A 20552-nucleotide genomic window follows, 5' to 3' on the forward strand; every position below is an offset into this window, starting at 1 on the left:
CTTAGTTAAAACATTAGTATTGTGTTGTTTAAAAATGAATATGAACTTGTTTCTTTGCATTATTCGAGGTCTGAAAACACTGCATCATTTTTGTTATTTTGACCAGTTGTCATTTTCTGCAAATAAATGATCTAAATGACAATATTATTATTCTGAATTTGGGAGAAATGTTGTCAGTACATTACAGAATAAAACAAAAATGTTTATTTTACTCAAATCCAGAGAAACTGATAATTTTGCAGTGGTCTCTTAATTTTTTTCCAGAGCTGTATATTTGAGATTTAAATGGAGCTCAATGGGGGATTTGGTTTTTGGAGACCTCAAGCGTCCCATGGAGGAATAGATTCCTGAAACAACTTTCTACTGCTTTAATAACCAATACTGGCATTTATTCTTCTAAATAATTAGGGTACTATATATAGTGACAGATCTTTAGGAGTTTTAAGAATACATTAAGATAAAAAGGAGACACTCAATTTGCTAATCGTTTTTTTTTTCAGGAATCTCTTTATTAAGACATAACACTGGTGATCTGCTTCAGGTTATCTGACTGTGGAGATTTGGCTCAAAATCATAATTAGGCTTGAGCTTTATTCAGAAAGTTAAAAAATAAATATCTCTCAACTTTGCATAAACGGCCTGTATTGTCCTCAGATGATGCACAAAGTTGCTTGACATTCAAAGCATCCATTTATCAAGCAACGAAAAACTGAAAAATCATCTAGGTCCAGAAAATATGAAGGGGAGAAGGAATACTTAAAGAACAAATTAAAACAGAGAAATGAGAAATGCCCTAGACTCGTTACCATTTATAGTAATGCATGAGCACAGTGGATTGTATGGTTACAAAAAAACATTTGCTCGGTTAAGCTCTTTAACGATTCCTGTTTATTCCAAACGGCACTCTCGCTCACCTTTTGACATTTAAAACACACCCCTTTATTCATTTTCCTTCATTCCTCCTGAATTTTATAACCAAGACGGTTACACAATTGTTCTCCAGGCCACTAGAGGGGGATGTGGCATCATCGCCGTTACAACTTTTTTTTGTCAGTGTTTGTCAAAACCAACAAGCAATCTAAAGAGCAACAATTCATTTTGGGTCTTATCGTAGTGTCTTCCTCTCTACCATCCTCCCTTTCCACCCTTCTTCTTCTTCTGTGGGGCCTTTTTCCGAGCAGCTCCGGGTGCCGCAGGTTTTTGTTGCCGTGGTGGCACTGCATTGCTCACGGTGCCGGTTCCGGAGCCGGGTCGAGGAGAGGTGGGTGGACTGCTGGCTGTTTTACTGGCGTCACTGAAAAAACGAACGCAATCACTCTCAATAAAACACATTTTCATAGGTTAATGCTTCATTCTGATTGGTCAATTGTGGCATCTTAGCGGTCAGATATTTCTAAAATGGACTAGTTAGGCGGCTCACAAGATTTTGGAACAAAGCTGGTGTCTTAACCCTTGTGCACTCTTTGTTTTAGGATCACACTTGTACTCTTCGGGTCAAATTTGACCCGGAAACAATAAACAAGTATTTTGGGTTTTTTTTAATGAAAGAAATGTGATAGCAAATTCACTAAAGTAAAAAAAAAGTTGTGCATTTTGGGGGATTTTATGGTATTTAGACCTTATTTACCTCTAAATTACACCATTCATTGTCATATGCAATAACAGACTTATCAGAGAGTTATCTTCACTTAATACATTCAAAATAAGTTAAGTTCATGCATGAGGAAAAATATTTAATGTCATGCAATGGGGCACGTTGCTGCCATCTGCTGGAAAAAATCAAATGAAATGACAAGTTTAAACACTAGATGGCTGCAGAGATCACAAATTCATCCCTGGTTGTAGAGAAGATCATTTCTAGATATAAGTTCTGCATTTGGATATATATTAAGACATTATCCAAAACTACTTTTCGTCAAAAGGTTAGCATTTTTGTGTTTTGTTTGACACAATGTTTTGAAGTGTTTTTGCAAAGATGCCACATTATAATTACAGTCAAACCTGAACATGGTGTTACATAGAGAAGACAGAAAGTATGTTACCTAACGTGGTGACCGGGCGCTATCCGAAACGCACAAAAACGAAGTATACCCTGCCGTTTATCTTTTTCAGCTCTACACAGCGCCCTCTAGTGATAGAAGTAGAAAAACATGTTTGGAAACTTACAGCTCGGCAGAAGCTCCAGAAGTCGCGCCCTGTGTGCCACGGCCCACCTGCTCCTTCTTCTTACCCTTCTTCCTGCCACGGTAGTACGAACGCTCTCGCATCGGCAACCAGCGCTCAGGGTCAGGGGTCGATTTAGGGTCGTAGTTCTTGGGCAGTTTACCTGCGAAGGACAAAGTACGATGGTGAAGCGATTATCGGATTAAGTGACAGATAATTAATTATCAATTAAAAGAATAACTATTCGTAGAGAACACACCTTTCTTCTTTTTCTTCTTCTTTTTAACATCCCCTGGACTAAAATAAAGTGACAAATTTGTTAAATTAATGATTTACAGGGTTCTCACGGTCAAGAAAAACCTGGAAATATCAGGAAAACTGGGATTTCCAGGCCTGGTATAGCCATGGAAATGAGTAAAATCTTAAAAAGAAGTGGAGATATCTACTTCTAGTTATGATCTGCTCTAGTGTACTTCATTGGCTAGAAATCACTCTTTGTGGGTGTAATCTATATAAAATCATTTTTAAAAATCCTTACCCAGTAATCTTAATGCTGAATTCAAATCTCAATATACAGTTTGCATTCTGCTTTATTCTAACACAGTTTTAAATGGAGAGTTGTGTTACCCCTGTCCTTTCGGTTGGCTTTCTCCGACAACTTTGGCAGCTTTCTTTCTGACGTACGTGGCTCCGTGTGAGTTTTCTAGCTCATCAACGTCCAGATTAAAGGACATGGCGTCCGGGGACGGGAGGTGTTTACTCAGACTGAATAAAATAATGCTCAGGAAAACAATCAAGTTCAAGTACAATCAACAAACTACATACGCAGTACTAATTTCAAAACGTTTAAATTGATTACATCTCACGTGCAGTTTAGCCCACAGGTTACTTCTACCTGGAATCCAACCAGAGAACTTAATCATTTCAACAGATGCGTGTTTGAGGATACGCTTTGGCCTTGTCCTGATCCACGAGTGAGTATGCAGAGATGAGCTGTGCCAGCGTGTAGATGTCATTCGTGTTCCGTTTCCACAGCTGTTCTAGATCACTGGTCGCCTCTTTCTTACGGCCGTATTTCAGCTTATAGTTCGCAGCTTCACGCACCAGAGAGAGGTGGGCCACAGACCCCGACTGACAGAGAGAAAAAAATCAACAATCACATAGTTCAAAGCTATTGGAGTCTCTGTGTTAACTGTTATCATATGCCTTTACCTGCTCTCTCTGGTAATACTGGATAGCTTGACTGAAGACATCAATCGCGCTGTCAATGTCTTCTTCATGTGTATACATCATGACCAGAGCAGAAATCTGTTCAAAAACATTGAACACATCAGCACTACTATGAACCACTGAACAATACCAATCATGTTAGTTTGCATACACTGATTGAAGATAATACAAAACTGACAAGCCTTGTTCTTGAATTTGTAATTTATTTTTATTATTATTATTATATTTATTAATTTTATCTTTTAAATTACATTTCATTTCATATTTCATTTTAGTTGTTGAATAATTATATTTTTATTAAGTGTTATTTTATTTAATAATTGCTTATTTTTTATAACATTTTATTAAATATTAATTTATTTAAATTTACTTTATAAATTATTACTTTTTATTAAATTTGATATTTTTTTTAATTATGAATAAATACACATTTTTTCATTTTTATAACATGTTAATTTTTTAATAGTTATTTTGTTGTAATTTTGAAATTAAATATGTTTAACATGGTTAAATTGATTTAACACGCATTTCACACACTTTAATATATATAAAATTTGATCAAATATTTAAATTTAGTTTATAAATTGTATTACTTCTTATTACATTTTATAGATTTTTTTAAAAATTATGAATACTAATTGTATCATTTTTATAACATGTTAATTTTTTTTTCACTTTTGAAATTAATTAAATAAGTTTAACATGGTTAAATGGATTTAACACGCATTTCACACACTTTTAAGCTCTACAAATGAATGCTGTTAACAATACTAACGTTAAACATAGCCGGAAATATAAGTCTCTGCGGAAAAGACATTGGCGTTTCTCAATCTGTGGCTATTTTCAAACCGGGATGGGGGTTTTGAACTATCCAATCAAAGTAGGGAATCTCAATGTAGTAGGCAAATTTTGTAAAGTGGTTGAAAAACACCCATCTCGGTTTGAAAACAGCCACTGATTGGAAAACACCATTTTTGTTCTATAGAGACACAAGTCTCGCAAGCGGCAATTATCGGGGTCCAAGCAGGATTCTAAAAATTGGCTACATTTGGCCTAAATTGCCAAGTTTGAAAGAAAAGATCATTTGAATGCTTTGGATACATTTCAGTAGATTTATTGGAAAACTTTGGACGACTGTCTTAAGTTATAGCGCCCCCTAGCATCGTAAATTGATTAAATTTAGCGTGCGTTATCAGATTGTCCTGTGTACCATGTTTTGTGAAGTTTGGAAATTGCACTGTCAAGATACAGGCAAATTAGTCATAGCACTAAACCTAAACCCAACCCTAATTTGACTATTTAATTATAGCGCCCCTTTTATCATAAATGGATTAAATTTGGCATGCGTCTTTAGACATTCCTGGTGACAATGTGTACCAAATGTTTGGAAATTGTGCTAACAAGATGCAGACAACCAGTCATGGGCCACATCTGAAAATGAAATCAGCTTATATCTGCTTAATGAATTGACGGATCAAAAATCAGAACTCCGGAATACAGAATACAGAGTTAATTGGTCTAAATCCGAAGCTTTGGTTCTGACAGCGTGCTGCCCGATAATGGCTTTTCAGCCGGGCGCCTTCCGGTGGCCCAAACAGGGCATTAAGTATTTGGGCATTTTATTCCCAGCAAATTTGTGTAATTTAGTTAGTTAATTTTGACCCTTTAATAAAAAGGTTTTCGAGCGATGTGGGCAGGTGGGCTTCATTACATTTATCGATGATTGGGAAGGTTAATGTTATTAACATGAATTGTTTTCCAAAATTCAAATAACTGCTACAATCTCTCCCTGTAGATGTCCCCTTCTCTTATTTCAAGCAATTTGATAGCATAGCGAAGTCCTTCATTTGGAATGGTAAGCGTCCTAGATTACATTTTAATAAGTTACATAGGCCGATTGACAAAGGTGGGCTAGGCCTACCCAAGATTTTGTTTTATTATTATGCATTCGGTCTCAGACATTTGGGTCGCTTCCACCTGAGAGAGCCCCTCCCTGGTTTTGTATTGAACAGCAAGTTCTTGCCCCTATTTTGCCATTACAAAGCCTTTCTATCAAACTAACCGGAGAAGTTAAATTACACCCCGTTATCTCGCGTTTGCACACGGTATGGACAAAAGTGTCCAGAGTGTTTAATTCGGACATTTATTTAAATGTTGCCTCAAGCGTATGGCTGAACCCTAAATTATGTATTCATAAGTCCCCTTTCTGCTGGTCAGAGTGGATTGTGAGGGGGGTTACTACACTTAGTGACATATATGAGAGCGGACTGTTGAGATCCTTTGAAAATTTGGTTCAACATTTTGGGATTCCCAGATCTCAGATCTATAGGTATTTACATCTGCTCTGTACTATTTTTGGGAGTAGCATACACCCCACTAAAGCAGCAGATACTCTGGGAGAGGTGATTACTGCTTTTGGAAAAGGTCATGAGGCATCAGTGTATTACTCCCTGCTAATTCAGAGTCTGGGGGACGGAGCTTTAACTTCTAACAAGAGATTATGGGAGAAAGATTTAAACTTGGTATTGGAGGAGGGAGTGTGGGCTAGGATTCTAAAAAATGTCAAGTCTGCATCTAGAGATGCAAGGGTGCGACTTATGCAATTCAAGATTTTATACCGATTCTATTGGACCCCCTCTAGAGTGTATAGGCTTGGTCTTAAAGACACACCCACCTGCTGGTGATGCCAATCAGAGGATGAAGACATAACACATGTCTTTTTGTGGTTTGTTAAGATCCAGGAGTTTTTGTTGAAGGTTCAGAGTTTTGTGTGTGATGTTTTGGGCACTCGGGTTTCATTTTGCCCCAGACTCTGTATTTTGGGCAATGGGGTGGTCATCGATGTAGAGAATAGACACATAAAGAGTTAGTGTCCTAACCAGTGTCATGATCGCCAGACAGATAGTTTGAAGAGGATGGAGGTCGGCTGGAGCACCCTTATTTCAGGAGTGGTGCTCGGAGATGGTGGAATGGGGCGGATATTTGGTGTGTGATTATTATTATTTTTTTATGTGTGTGTGTGTGTGTGTGTGTGTATCTAATCATGTATGACCACTGGGATGTTGTTGGGGGCCAGGGTGGGGTTGGGGATTGGGAGGGGTAATAGTGGGGGTTAATTGTTGATTCTGTGTATATATGTTTTGTTTTTCTGTATTTATTATGTGAATCAATAAAAAATTGTTATTCAGAAGGTGAAAAAAATCAGAACTCTACTTCTTGTTATGAGGGTCTCTAAATTATACATGCCAAATTTTGTGCAAAAGTGTGCAAATGGCCTAGGACGACTTGGAAAAGTTACTTTTTTTAGAAAATTCAAAATGGCTTAATGTTGTTATACTGTAGTAGTCAATATGGACAAACACATGACCAACAGATTTATGAGAACTGAAAGAAATAGAGGAATCAAGATTTGATCAGTCCCCAAGATATAAGCTAAAACGTATATTCAGCCATTATTGCACCACTTTGTGGCCAATTGCCTGCCTTAAAAGCGTTTCTGACAAATCCTATCTTGGCAGCTATTGTCGTGCGGCATTTTTCTGAGAAGCGCTTGCTTTTTTCCACCGAGAGTCTAGGAGAGTTGTGTGTGTTTTAGCAATTTTAAGCATAATTTGACAGAAATTATCCACAAAATGTGAAAAAATGTTGCTGGGTCATTTGCAATAGTGACACGAGGTACCAAGAGAGGATTCACGCAGTGTTTTTTGTTTCTTTTTTAAAAAAAAATCTTTAAATAAATATCGAGAAGAGCATGCTATGGATTAAACTGTTATTTCTCATTCCCAAAATGAATATGTTTAACATCAGAAAGGACAACTACATTTACTCCAAGGTAAATTAAAGCTAATGACATTAATTCATTTACATAGTAAATAAGAGTTCACAGCATCATCATAGTGAGTGTGTTATGAGACGTTATTAGCAGTTCTGTTCACTAACACTAATGTTATAAGGTGTGTAATCGCCATTAAACTATGCTTTTCTCTTTTTATGTGACTGTGATGATTATTTGCCTCAATTCTGATTCCCAGTCTCCACAGTTTTCAATCAAATTACAGTGCAATTAATTTTTTTCAAATAAATATGCTTTACAATGTCACTCTTCATTCCAGCCCATGTTAGAATATTGTCAATTCCGTTTATGAGAATATTTTGCCAAAAACCGTGCCGTTCATAACAATCTCCCATTCATTCCTACGGTAAGTTCGGCAAAGCTTGTCAGAGAGACCAACGGGAGCCAAGGGTGGACGGAGCTTAGCAAAGGGTCAACTGTCAAAAAATTTGATACACTGCCTCTTTATGGCATCCTGAACATGTGAATTCAATTTAATGACGATCGGCTATTCACAATAGAAATTACTGGCAGCTGAAATTTTATTGGCTGTTTGCCACCATGTCTGTTGATTTGTCCACTTGATATTTTAGGATATGTCAGCACTTGTACCAAAGAAGCACCACACCAAATTTCAACTTACTCGTTCAAACGGTTGCAGAGTTACAAGCAATTTTCAGTTATAGTGCCACCTATTGGCAAAATGTTGCTAAATTTTGTGTGCATCCTAAGAACGTTATGTTGTTTATCTTTACCAAATTTCATACGAATTGGACTTCGGGTTCAGGAGTAAAGGAGTTTAGTAAAAATGGGCCAAGCCCAAACATTTTATCGGCTCGTATCTGGCAAACAAATTGACAAATCAAAAATCCGAAAACAACTTTTGGAAATTTTTGTGCAAATCAGACAAACGGCCTAGGAGGAGAAGTGTCTTAAGTTATAGCGCTCCCTAGCATTGTAAATTTAGCACTGTTTTCTAGAAAACCCTAAATGGCGGGAAATATGTTTTGTTTGGCTTGACCCAGATTCTAGCACTTACGGTCCTGGAATTATGAGCGAAAATCTAAATGTGCTTATAATAGCGCCAACTAGTGGCGGGCACGCATAATTTCGCTTGCCTGAGTAGTGGTTGGGATTTGGGAACATCCCACCAAGTTTGAGATCTCTGGGCCTTACTGTTTCTGATGCCCAGATACTTTTATGGAAGATAAAAAACGAAGAATAAAAAGAAAATCAGTACAAATACAATAAGGTTCTAGCAGCTTCACTGCTTAGACCCATAATGAGAAGGCCACCAGAGAACTGTGTGCCATCAATTAAAGGTGCACGGTATGACCACAATCTTATATCATGGTGTGAAAAATTTTAAATGACGATAACAGTACTTCATGATGTAATTTTAAATTATATCATTATATATGAAAATTAAATGATATAAATTAAATTGTTTTTAAAATTGAATTAAATAAGTTATCTTTGTAACAAATTACCGGTACTTATTTTCTTTCCATAAAAAAGGAATTTAATGTGTTAAAACTAAATCCACTATATTTTGAAAGGAAAAAATATGTATATTTAAAGAGGCAACATTAAACTGATTTGAAATTACAAAATCAATCATGATTTATTATCTTTATCTATTTACAACCCTGCTAAATCCCTTAAAAAATCAAAGCAAATAAAATCTTACCATTCCTGGTTTGTATTTAAATTCTTCTATTGACTTCAGGATGTCACAGGCTTTAGTCACATGACCTGTGAAAAGTGGACACACAGATTACTCCTCAAAGCTCCAAGTAAATTCACTCTCTGAGTGTGTTTATTCAGTACAGACGTACCTAGCGTCAAGTACAGTTGTGCCATGGTGAGCTTAATTCCAACAGCGCTTTCTGGGTGCTGATCTGAAAACCGCTACAGGAGAAGAAAACAATTAGAGAACTCCACTGAAACCAGAAATAAAACAAAGAGAAACACCAGGTATAGGTGTTTGCAGTACCTGTAAAAGCTCTATGGCTTTATTATGCTGTTTCTCTCTGCAAAGCAGCGCAACCTGGATCAGAACGGGTCTGGGGTGACCGGGGTTCTGGGTCTGCAGGTTTGATGACAGCTTCCTGCACTGATCAGCCTGTGGGGCGACAACCGAGAGGTCACAGAGAGATTCAAGTATTTACTTCATACATTTGGCAGACCAAAGCGAATTACAAATGAGAATAGTACAACAGAAAATGCATACAAAAACAGCGCGAAAAACCATATTCCAAATGTACTCGTACCAGAGTAAGTACAACGCTATAGAAGCAGTGTAAGCTTTTTTTTTTTTTTTTTTTTGTGCATGTAAATTCGAAAAGGATTTTGCAATTGGGGTGATGAGGCTAAGTGACAGTTTCATAATTAGATTTTAATAATCAGGAAAAATCACTACCCACTGATGTTAAATGTTTGTTTACCTGGTTAGTGTACATGGCCAGCAGGGCTTTGTTGATCTCGATGGCCTGTAACTGTTTTTTGGCCAGTTTGTGGTCCACACCCTCTGCATTGGTCAACTTCACCTTCTTCTTGGAGTCAAACACATTTTGGTCCTGGAAGTTCACAGAGATAAAAGATCAGAGTTACCACAAAAACACAACAACGGCTGCAGAACTAGATCCTAATTTACTTATTTTACCCCTGGCTTTTACCCTAATTAATAAAAACTCTTATTTCACAGTATGAATTATTTTAAATTACGGCAGCAGTATGTGTCATGATTCTTGCTGGAAATTCAACAAGAAAGTGGCTAATATTTTAAATAACCTTGTAGTGACATTTAATTGTATTATTTACCTTGTTTATAGTGATGATGTTATTGGCAGTTACAGCCAGCAGACCCACATCAGACGGTCTAAACGCATAGAGAAACCAGAAAGAATTTTTGAAGTCTCATGCACACCTGACTTGACTTGCATTTATTCATGTATATACAAGAGGTCGACCGATAGTGGATTTTGCATTAATTGGCTGATAGTTTTTAAAATCGATTTATATAATGTTAAATGTTTTAGTCTTTCCTTACTATGAAAGACACAGAGGCTATAAGGGTCCAAAATGAATAAAATCCCAGTTGCAGTTTATTGTTTAAACGAAATCCAAAGAAAAAATTATATTTGGTTCATAACGTGCAACTTGACTATAAACAAGGCCGAAACACACCGGGGACTCTTATTTTGAAATGACAGAGACTTGGCTCTGCTACAATGCTCTATATTTAAGTATATACCAAATTAGACTTTTTAAAGCCTATATATTAATTAAATGAAGAGTTTTGGATATATGCATCTATATTTCAACAGAGGTTCAATGAGGAACTCTGAATTCCGACTTTAAAGTTTAATTACATTTTATCATTAAAAATGAAATGAATTCAGAGAATTTTAATCAAATGAAAACAGAACAAATACTTTTCAACATACCATTGCATTATTTTTATCAAATGAAGAGCTTCTATACTGATTAAAGCACAATCCAAAACCCAACATTTTACTATAATTATTATAATTATTTTCACTGTAGAGCATCACAGTATTAATGAAAGCAGAGATGAAACTCTTGCTGGTGAGATACTGCTTAAATGTACTGTTATTATTATTATTAACATTATTACTACTACTACATTGAATATTACATTTTATTATACAGAAGTAATATATTTCTGTCACATTTTTTTCAATTTCAGGCGTCTAGTTAAATGGGACTTTTATTTTGCCGTTTTACCGCAAAACCAGATGTTTTCAATGACTTCACTTCTCACCTCCGGAAAAGCCGTTCACTATATGGGCTAACGTGCTTATTAAATGGCTAAAGGCTATGATTTAATTATATAAATATATAGTATGCATTTGTTGCGCGTCTCAGTGAATGAAGTGATTTTTGTCATTTATACACACATTTTATGTTAATGATGTGGTTAATGTATGAGCGGCCGGCTTCTCCCATGAACTTACTGTTGGAGCGCAGCTCATGCAAAACATACATTTATTTAATTAAATCTCAGCTTTTTGTGGTTTAATCATCACACAAGGACATATTATGGTTTTAATTTGATAGTGCATTTACACATTCATTTTATCCCAAATATGTCAAATTTCGTGACATTGCGTGTTTTATAGTTAATTCTGTTTTTATGACTGGATTCCGCGATTCTATAGGGCCCTATAACTGTAGAATCCTCCAGTGCCGTCCACATAGCGACACAAAGGAATTATTTTTTATGTATCAATTTTCGCCGATAACCGATAGTTCCATAAAGCAACTATCGGCACCGATATATCGGCCTACCTCTAGTATATACAGTACATGCTATATTATTTATTTATAAATCATCTCTTGAGCTGTGCAATTTTAATGCATGTAGATTTTAAACGTCTGTGTGTAGTTTTGAGTGTGCATATATTGCTTACTTTAGTTTAATGACTTGATTGTAGAGTTGAAGTGCATCTTCAGTTCTGCCTTGCAGCTGCATCACATAAGCCATCTGAGAGTGAATGATGGCAAGCTCAGCATCCACATCCTCCTCCGTCACATCCTACATAAATAATTCATAATAAATCACAATGTTCAGCATCACTACAAACAGAAACAGATTTCAGGCAGCAGAGAGAAATAAGAATTACTTACAGAGTCCTCAGCCAGGGACTTCCTGCACAACTCTGGAGAAAAAAAGAAAATGCAAACATTCATGAGTCAATCATGTTATTCTGAGAGAACTAACATTATTCTTTACAGTCACAGAAGCATAAAATTAAACAGCGTGGAGGGCTCTCAATTAAAGCTGATTTTGTAACAAAAGATCACTAAACCATAAACTAGTACAACATCCACAGCACCAAAACAACCAGAAAAAAAAAAAAAAAAGATTTGCTGCATAACGCGGTACTTTTACCTAAAAACAAATCTGAAAAATTCAAGGACTCTTATTTTGAAATGTTTGTGCTTCAAGTTACTCACACAAGCAGAGAAGGTAAACAAAAGTTTTTATTTCACCTCCAGAGAGGCTGCCATAGTCTAGCACTCCGCTCACAGAGGGAAAAAAAAATATCGGCAAGCTATCGGTGTTAATTTTTGCTGATAACCGATTGTTTCAGTATCAGGTATCAGTGCTGATTAATCTGCAAAAACGACAAGTCGGTCGACCTCTAGTTCTGCTCCAAAAACTAGCAAGCTGCTTACCTAAGTGGGAGTGATAGACCAATATATAGGCTAAGTAAGATTAATATATTATATTAATTATATATTAATATATTATATCTAGGTATAGATTAGATATTATAACTGTGTTTGCTTGGCCAATTAGTAGAAGTGTTAACTTTCCCTTGAAGCAGTTCCAAAATCAACCAATAGATTGGTCAAGTTTAAGTAAAGTAGATATGAGTAGATACGAGACTGAGTAAATATTTCATAAGTGTGCGTTTCACTTTTTTTGGTGTACAGTACATCTGATTTGCTGTTGTTAAATTGTATTATGTATATCGGCCATCCTGCACGCTAAATATCGGTATAGGCCAATGAATAACCCATATCGGTCAACCACTCAAAGGTGCGTCCCAGACGCGACGGTCATTCCAAAATATAATGCTGCCATCTAAGGCCATGTCACCACCAATCCATTTTCCCTTGAAAACCAATCGATTTTACTACGTTTAAGCCACTCATCCACACTTGAACGGCATTTTCATTTACCGAAAATTGAGACTTTGGGGCTTGGGTAGCTCAGCGAGTATTGACGCTGACTATCACCCCTGGAGTCGCGAGTTCAAATCCAGGGTGTGCTGAGTGACTCCAGCCAGGTCTCCTAAGCAACCATATTGGCCCGGTTGCTAGGGAGGGTAGAGTCACATGAGGTAACCTCCTCGTGGTCACAATTAGTAGTTCTCACTCTCAATGGGGCACGTGGTAAGTTGTGTGTGGATCACAGAGAGTAGCATGAGCCTCCACGTGCTGTGAGTCTCCGCAGTTTCATGCACAACGAGCCACGTTATAAGATGCGTGGATTGACGGTCTCAGAAGCGGAGGCAACTGAGACTTTTCCTTTGCCACCCGGATTGAGGTGAGTAACCGCACCACCACGAGGACCTACTAAGTAGTGGGAATTGGGCATTCCAAATTGGGAGAAAAGGGGGATAAAAAATAAATTTGATACTTTTGAAATCGCTCTCTATGACCGCGCACTTTGGAAACAGGTGACGTTAGGAAACTGAGTTTTCAAATGAAACTGGATTAGTGAGAATGTGGCCGAAGATGCCTTGTTTTGACAAATTCCAAGTCAGAATAGCATGCAGGGGGGAAAAAATCCATCCAAGATGGCAGACAAGTTGAGCTAAATGTTCCCTATAAATATTCTACAATTTCATTCAATACTGAAGAGCATCAATACAATTTTACCCAATATTTGTATATGCTATGCATTTTTATGCTTATTAGAGTATCACTTCTTTAGCTTGGCAAAAAACTTAAAATGGAATCACCTGCAAGTCTAATTTCTCATTTGATTCAAGCGTGGAGCACTAAATGTGTAGCTTGTGGAGTTGCTGCCTATGTAGGGCGTTCCATCTCAGTCACTTTTGAGGTTCGATTTCAATTAGGATGCTGCCTTAGAAGGCAACTGCCTGTTTAGGCAGTAGACAGCAAGTCAGCTCAATAAGTTTCAGGACAGAGCCACTATAACCCTCTGAAATAAAGGCATGACCTCTGACCTTCAGCCTTCTGTAGTTTCTTCATGGCCTGACTGAGCTGCCCTTGACCAATCAGACAGCAGGCAGCATTATAGCACAGCTCATAGGAGCTCTCAGGTAAACCCAGATCCTCCTGAATATAAACAAAACAATGAATCACAGATGTGAGAGAATAGGACGTTATAACTTACTGAACCCTCTGATGAATGAATGATTAAATTCTTAACTTCAGAACAAGAAAATAATCATTTACCAATCTTTCCCCCCCAAAATCATGTATTTTGAGAGTTACACATTTCAAGTCAAGGCCAAAGAGATTTAAAGAGGACAGTCACATAGTATTATTGATGGCAGAATAGTTAAAAACGGCACATGTGTATCTCACTGGTGTTGTGTTCTCCCAGGTGCTCAGTGCTGCTAAGACAGCGGACAGGTTAGTCTTCCTCTCCTCTTCATATTCATCCTGAGAGTTTCTGATGAGGTCTTTGTAAACAGCACGACACTCTTCATACCGCTCCAGTCTGTACAGCTACACACACACCAATGAGTTATGAATTATGAACACTTACACCGATCAGCTATAACATTAAAACCACCTGCCTAATATCGTGTAGGTCCACCTCGTGCCACCAAAACAGCTCTGACCCGTCGAGGAATGGACTTAATAAGACCTCTGAAGGTGTCCTGTGGTATCTGGCACCAAGACGTTAGCATCAGTTCCTTCAAGTCCTGTAAGTTGCGAGATGGGGCCTCCATGGATCGGACTTGTTGGTCCATCACATCCCATAGATGCTCAATCGGATTGAGATCTGGGGAATTTGGAGGCCAAGTCAACACCTTGAACTCTTTGTCATGTTCCTCAAACCATTCCTGAATAATTTCTGCAGTGTTGCAGGGCGCATTATCCTGCTGAAAGAGGCCACTGCCATCAGGGAATAACATTGCCATGAAGGGGTGTAAGTGGTCTGTAACAATCTTTAGGTAGGCGGTACATGTCAAAGTAACATCCACATGAATGCCATGACCCAAGGTTTCCCAGCAGAACATTGCCCAGAGCATCACACTGCCTCCGCCAGCCTGCCTTCTTCCCATAGTGCATCCTGCTGCCATCTCTTCCCCAGGTAATCGATACACACACACCCGGCCATCCACATGAACTAAAAGAAAACGTGATTCATCAGACCAGGCCACCTTCTTCCATTGCTCCATGGTCCAGTTCTGACGCTCACGTGCCCATTGTAGGCGCTTTTGGCGGTGGACAGGGGTCAGCACGGACACTCTGACTGGTCTGTGGCAACGCAGCCCCATATGCAGCAAGCTGCGATGCACTGTGTGTCCTGACACCTTTCTATCATGGCCAGCTTGAAGTTTTTCAGCAATTTGTGCTACAGTAGCTCTTATTGGGATTGGACCAGACGGGCTAGCCTTCGCTCCCGATGCACATCAATGAGCACTGGGCGCCCATGACCCTGTCGCCGGTTCACCGGTTGTCCTTCCTTGGACCACTTGTTTTGGTACGTACTAACCACTGCAAACCGGGAACAACCCACAACACCTGCCACTTTGGAGATGCTCTGACCCTGTCGTCTAGCCATCACAATTTGGCCCTTGTCAAAGTCGCTCATATCCTTACGCTTGCCCATTTTTCCAGCTTCCAACACATGAAATTCAAGAACTGACTGTTCACTTGCTGCCTAATATCCCACCCTTTGACAGGTGCCATTGTAACAAGATAATTGATGTTATTCACTTCACCTGTCAGTGGTTTTAATGTTGTGGCTGATCAGTGTATATACCCCAACAATCATCTGTATGAATAAGATCCATTGAGAATCTTCCAACACTAATATGACAACAAAGACTCGCATGCACCACATGTCTCTCACCACTTGGCCGTAGAGTTCCTTGAGTTTGTCCGTTTGTTCTGGGATTCCCTGGATAGTTTTCAAAGCGCTTTCCACCCTGTTCAAACGGTATTCACAGTAGGCCTTCTCAAACCCGATCATATCACTAAAGACAGTATACAAAATGTACAATCTTTTAATACACTGGCATACTCTCGATCTATAGAAGTATGGACTTTCACATCACCAGCGAAGTACATACTATTATTAGATACTAGAATTCTGTGAATTGGGATGCATCATGGGTTTCTGTCTTACCTGCTCAGTGATTTGGTGTGAGTGTTTATTACATTCAGGGCTTCTTTAAAACCTCCATTATGGATCAGACAGACAATTTTACAGCGCAGAGCCGTCACATCGTCCTTATTTTCATGGAGAACTACAAAAAGAGAGAAAAGACCCCATTAAAATCCATTTGTATCATATGGAAAATGTAAACATTGATATTAATATGTTGACATCGTACAATAAACTGTTTGCAAAAAAAAAAACAAAAAAACAAAAACAAACATTTAGCATACAGACTTTAAGAAATAAAATATATGATCAAAGGATAAATCCAGTTTACAAAAATACCTATTCATTAAATGTAAATAGAACTTTAAATATAAAATTAGGAAGAAATCCGACAAAACAATTTAGCAAATAGACTTTAAGGAATAACAATATACAGTTGAAGTCAGAAGTTTACATACACCTTAGCCACTCCAATACCTTGACTTTGTTGTCCTTAAGCTATTTTTCTACAACTTTGGAGGTATGCTCGGGGTCATTGTCCATTTGGAAGACCCATTTGCAATAGAGCTTTAACTTCCTGGCTGATGTCTTGAGATGTTGCTTCAATATATCCACATAATTTTCCTTCCTCATGATGCCATCTATTTTGTGAAGTGCACCAGTCCCTCTTGCAGCAAAGCACCCCCACAACATGATGCTGCCACCCCAATGCTTCACGGCTGGGATGGTGTTTTTCGGCTTGCAAGCCTCACCCTTTTTCCTCCAAACATAACGATGGTCATTATGGCCAAACAGTTCAATTTTTGTTTCATTAGACTAGAGGACATTTCTCCAATAGCAAGATCTTTGTCCCCATGTGCACCTGCAAACTGTAGTCTGGCTTTTTTATGGCAGTTTTGGAGCAGTGGCTTCTTCCTTGCTGAGCAGCCTTTCAGGTTATGACGATATATGACTCGTTTTTACTGTGGATATAGATACTTGTCTACCTGTTTCCTCCAGCATCTTCACAAGGTCCTTTGCTGTTGTTCTGGGATTGATTTGCACTTTTCGCACCAAACTACGTTCATCTCTAGGAGACAGAATGTGTCTCCTTCCTGAGTGGTATGATGGCTGCTTGGTCCCATGGTGTTTATACTTGCGTCCTATTGTTTGTACAGATGAACGTGGTACCTTCAGGCATTTGAAAATTGCTCCCAAGGATGAACCAGACTTGTGGAGGACCACAATTTTTTTTCTGAGGTCTTGGCTGATTTCTTTTGATTTTCCCATGATGTCAAACAAAGAGGCACTGAGTTTGAAGGTAGGCCTTAAAATATATCCACAGGTACACCTCCAATTCAGTACACCTCCTATCAGAAGCTAATTGTCTAAAGCCTTGACATCATTTTCTGGAATTTTCCAAGCTGCTTAAAGGCACAGTTAACTTAGTGTATATAAACTACTGACCCACTAGAATTGTGATATAGTCAATTAAAAGTTAAACAATCTGTCTGTAAACAATTGTTGGAAAATTACTTGTGTCATGTAAAAAGTAGATGTCCTAAACGAACTGCCAAAACTATAGTTTGCTAATATTAAATCTGTAGAGTGGTTAAAAATGAGTTAATGTCTTCATCGTAGGTGTATGTAAACTTCTCACTTCAACTGTATGATTAAAGGATGTGACCGGTTAACAAAAACAATCATTAAATAAATGTACAAATAAATTTAAATGTAAATATAGCCACAAGCGGCAGTCATCGGGGTCCAAGCATGTATGGCCAGAACGGAGTCATTCCTATGTTCCCCAGATTTATATGGCACATAATGAACACATGACAAAGGTTCCTATATGGCACATAATGAACACATGACAAAGGTTCCTATATGGCACATAATGAACACATGACAAAGGTTCCTATATAGCACATAATGAACACATGACAAAGGTTCCTATATGGCACATAATGAACACATGACAAAGGTTCCTATATAGCACATAATGAACACATGACAAAGGTTCCTATATGGCACATAATGAACACATGACAAAGGGTCTTATGTTCTCCAGTTCCCAAGGTCTTATGTTCCCCAGCTCTATATAGCACATAATGGGAACCTAAAAAAACATGTTCCTCAGCTCTGTATTCGCTTAATATGACATGGGCTATTTAGGGAACTCGTCAAAGGGATTTTCTGTTCCCCAGCACTGCATATTGCTCTCAATCTAATAGCCCTACACAGGAACTTATCAAATGGTTGGAGTCATGGAAACACCAAAGGTCATAACTTAATGCTTCCTTAGGTGAAAACTAGCCTAGTATACATGTTTTTGAATCTAACTCTCACACTTCACATCTGTCTTCTAACTGATATCAAAAACATGACATCATGACTTAAGTACCCAATTTAATCCAGTTTGTTTTTGCCTCCAAGTAGCATATGATTTTGAACACCTTTTTCTATTTTTAGCTGTGACTGACTTCTCACTGCTGAAATGTCCAAATATCAATGCAGTGATATTGTTACAATAGAACAGTGGCATGCAGAGACTTTCATAGGGGCAGTGGCGAAATATGAAAAAAAGGCCACATGGCACACACCAGGGGTGTCTCTAGACATTTCAAACATTTCAAGCACCTGCTCTGCCCTCGTGCGGCTTTATCCGTGATTAAGCCATGTTGATAATTGATCCGTGTAGTGCTGTTTCATTCTATACCATGTGAAATCCCAAGAGCGGCACTCATAATTCAGCAGTGGCGCAGCACCACAGCAAAATGCATATAGGGGAAACACTGGACTATTTAGCTGAGATGGGCCACTTCTAATTAAATGAATGGGTAAAATTTGAATGTCCAACCAAGAAGCTCTAGCACCCAACGGTCAACGGATGTAGAAAGGAAGTCCCACCTTACAGGTAAAAGAGCCAATCATCTTTTAGATACAGACATCGCCTGTCAATCAACTCAAGAATGCGCATGCGCGTTAGCAAAACAAGCCGTTAAAATTTAGTTTTTCAGTGTAATCCGAGGTAAAGAAGAACAGTTTATGATACTTTTTTGTTGTTTGATTTTACTGCTGACTTGAAATATGTAATTTAAACGTAAGCTTGGCAAACAGTTTTTGAGATTTCGGTGGTCCCCCCATTCAAGTAGATAGGAGCTGCACTGTCATGACTGGAAATAGCCTGATGGCTGACAGTGGAATGACTTGCTAGAAAGACTTTGGAGTACGTTAGCACGTGACCCAAAGATGATGCATGCCAAATTTAAACTTTTTCACTCGTACGGTTACAGAGTTTTAAGCAATTTCAAGCTGTAGCACCCTCAAGTGGCGAAATTGGCCGAAACTTTGCATGCATCCTCAAAATGTTTTGGTATGAATGTTAACCAAGTTTCGTAACGTTTGGACTTTGCAGTGAGAAGATATAGCCCATTGAGTAAATTTGGGCCACGGCCGAAGAATGACTTAATATCTTCAAAACTATTTGACGAATCAAAAATCCGAATTTTTTTTGTCAGGACCGTCCCTAGATCATACATGCAAAGTTTCAAGTAAATCGGAGATACAGCTAGGCCTAGTTCGCAAAGTAGGTTTTACGAAAAATCGCATATTGCGAAAAAACATTTCTAGACGGAAATAAAATCGGAGATATACGTTTTGTTCGTCTTGACTCAAGGAATCTGAGCGGACAAGAATTTTGATTCTAGCCCTTAGTCTTGCAAAGATATAAGCCAAAACATAAAATTACTTTTTATAGCGCCACCTAGTGTCGGATGAGGGTGTTGTATGCGCCCGAGTAGTGGGGGGGATTTGGGACCATCCTGCCTTCGGTGCTTGGACCCCTACATATATAAAGCACATGTAATCACTAATAATAAACATCTGAAGACCCCCAGAAAGTCTTAAAGACCTCCAAGACATCGTTTAAAAGCCTTAACGAGTTAAAGTGTTCAATGAAACTATCACATTTGCACTAATAAAATATGAATTTGATTATAAATACAGATATTTATGACTCGACTGTAGTGCAGGTTGGACACATGCTACAGCAGAAGAAGAGCCCAAACAGAGGTTTCATTCAACAGGAAGAGAATCGCAACAGAAATACGATTAAAGTGTTTTTAATTTACTTTTGTTGACAGCTTTCAGGGCTCTGGTGAATTCGCCGTTCTGTCCGCAGCGGTTGATTTCAGTCCAGAGAGCAGAAACGGGCCCCGACCCGCTCGCCATCTTTAGTCATAAGAGTGGAACACTCTAGGACAGAATAAAAGTCCCCTGTTCCTCTAAAGATACGAGCATAATAAAAGTCCCTTGTTACTCTAAAGACACTTGCATAATCAAAGTCCCCTGTTATTCTAAAGACACGAGCATAATAAAAGTCCCCTGTTATTCTAAAGACACGAGCATAATAAAAGTCCCCTGTTATTCTAAAGACACGAGCATAATAAAAGTCCCCTGTTATTCTAAAGACACGAGCATAATAAAAGTCCCCTGTTA

At 38.2% G+C, this 20552-nt stretch overlaps 1 protein-coding gene across 1 annotated transcript; it reads right to left on the reverse strand.

The window, feature by feature from the left end:
• Window positions 1-484: 484 nt before the first annotated feature.
• On the reverse strand, window positions 485-20304 carry LOC127418084 (signal recognition particle subunit SRP72-like). Its single transcript, XM_051658466.1, has 18 exons — window positions 20186-20304; window positions 16095-16215; window positions 15819-15942; window positions 14318-14461; window positions 13954-14065; window positions 11879-11910; window positions 11662-11786; window positions 10049-10106; window positions 9673-9804; window positions 9222-9350; window positions 9064-9136; window positions 8916-8980; window positions 3376-3471; window positions 3113-3294; window positions 2791-2928; window positions 2423-2460; window positions 2167-2326; window positions 485-1294 (listed from the first exon to the last, which is right to left on the reverse strand). The coding sequence occupies exons 1-18, from the start codon at window positions 20283-20285 to the stop codon at window positions 1126-1128; spliced, it is 1998 nt and encodes a 665-aa protein (XP_051514426.1). The 5' UTR covers window positions 20286-20304; the 3' UTR covers window positions 485-1125.
• Between the last annotated feature and the right edge of the window lie 248 nt (window positions 20305-20552).

Source organism: Myxocyprinus asiaticus, chromosome 27 (assembly GCF_019703515.2).
Source record: "Myxocyprinus asiaticus isolate MX2 ecotype Aquarium Trade chromosome 27, UBuf_Myxa_2, whole genome shotgun sequence".
NCBI lineage: Eukaryota > Metazoa > Chordata > Actinopteri > Cypriniformes > Catostomidae > Myxocyprinus > Myxocyprinus asiaticus.

What these genes read in the sequence shown, in the direction of transcription:
- LOC127418084 (XM_051658466.1), bottom strand. Translation starts at nt 20,285, where the DNA reads ATGGCGAGCGGGTCGGGGCCCGTTTCTGCTCTCTGGACTGAAATCAAC. An exon ending in CCTGAAAGCTGTCAACAAAA is followed by an intron (nt 16,216 to 20,185) that starts GTAAATTAAAAA and finishes CTCTTTTTGTAG; the next exon opens with TTCTCCATGAAAATAAGGAC. An exon ending in GATCAGGACAAGGCCAAAGC is followed by an intron (nt 2,929 to 3,112) that starts GTATCCTCAAAC and finishes TATTTTATTCAG; the next exon opens with TCTGAGTAAACACCTCCCGT.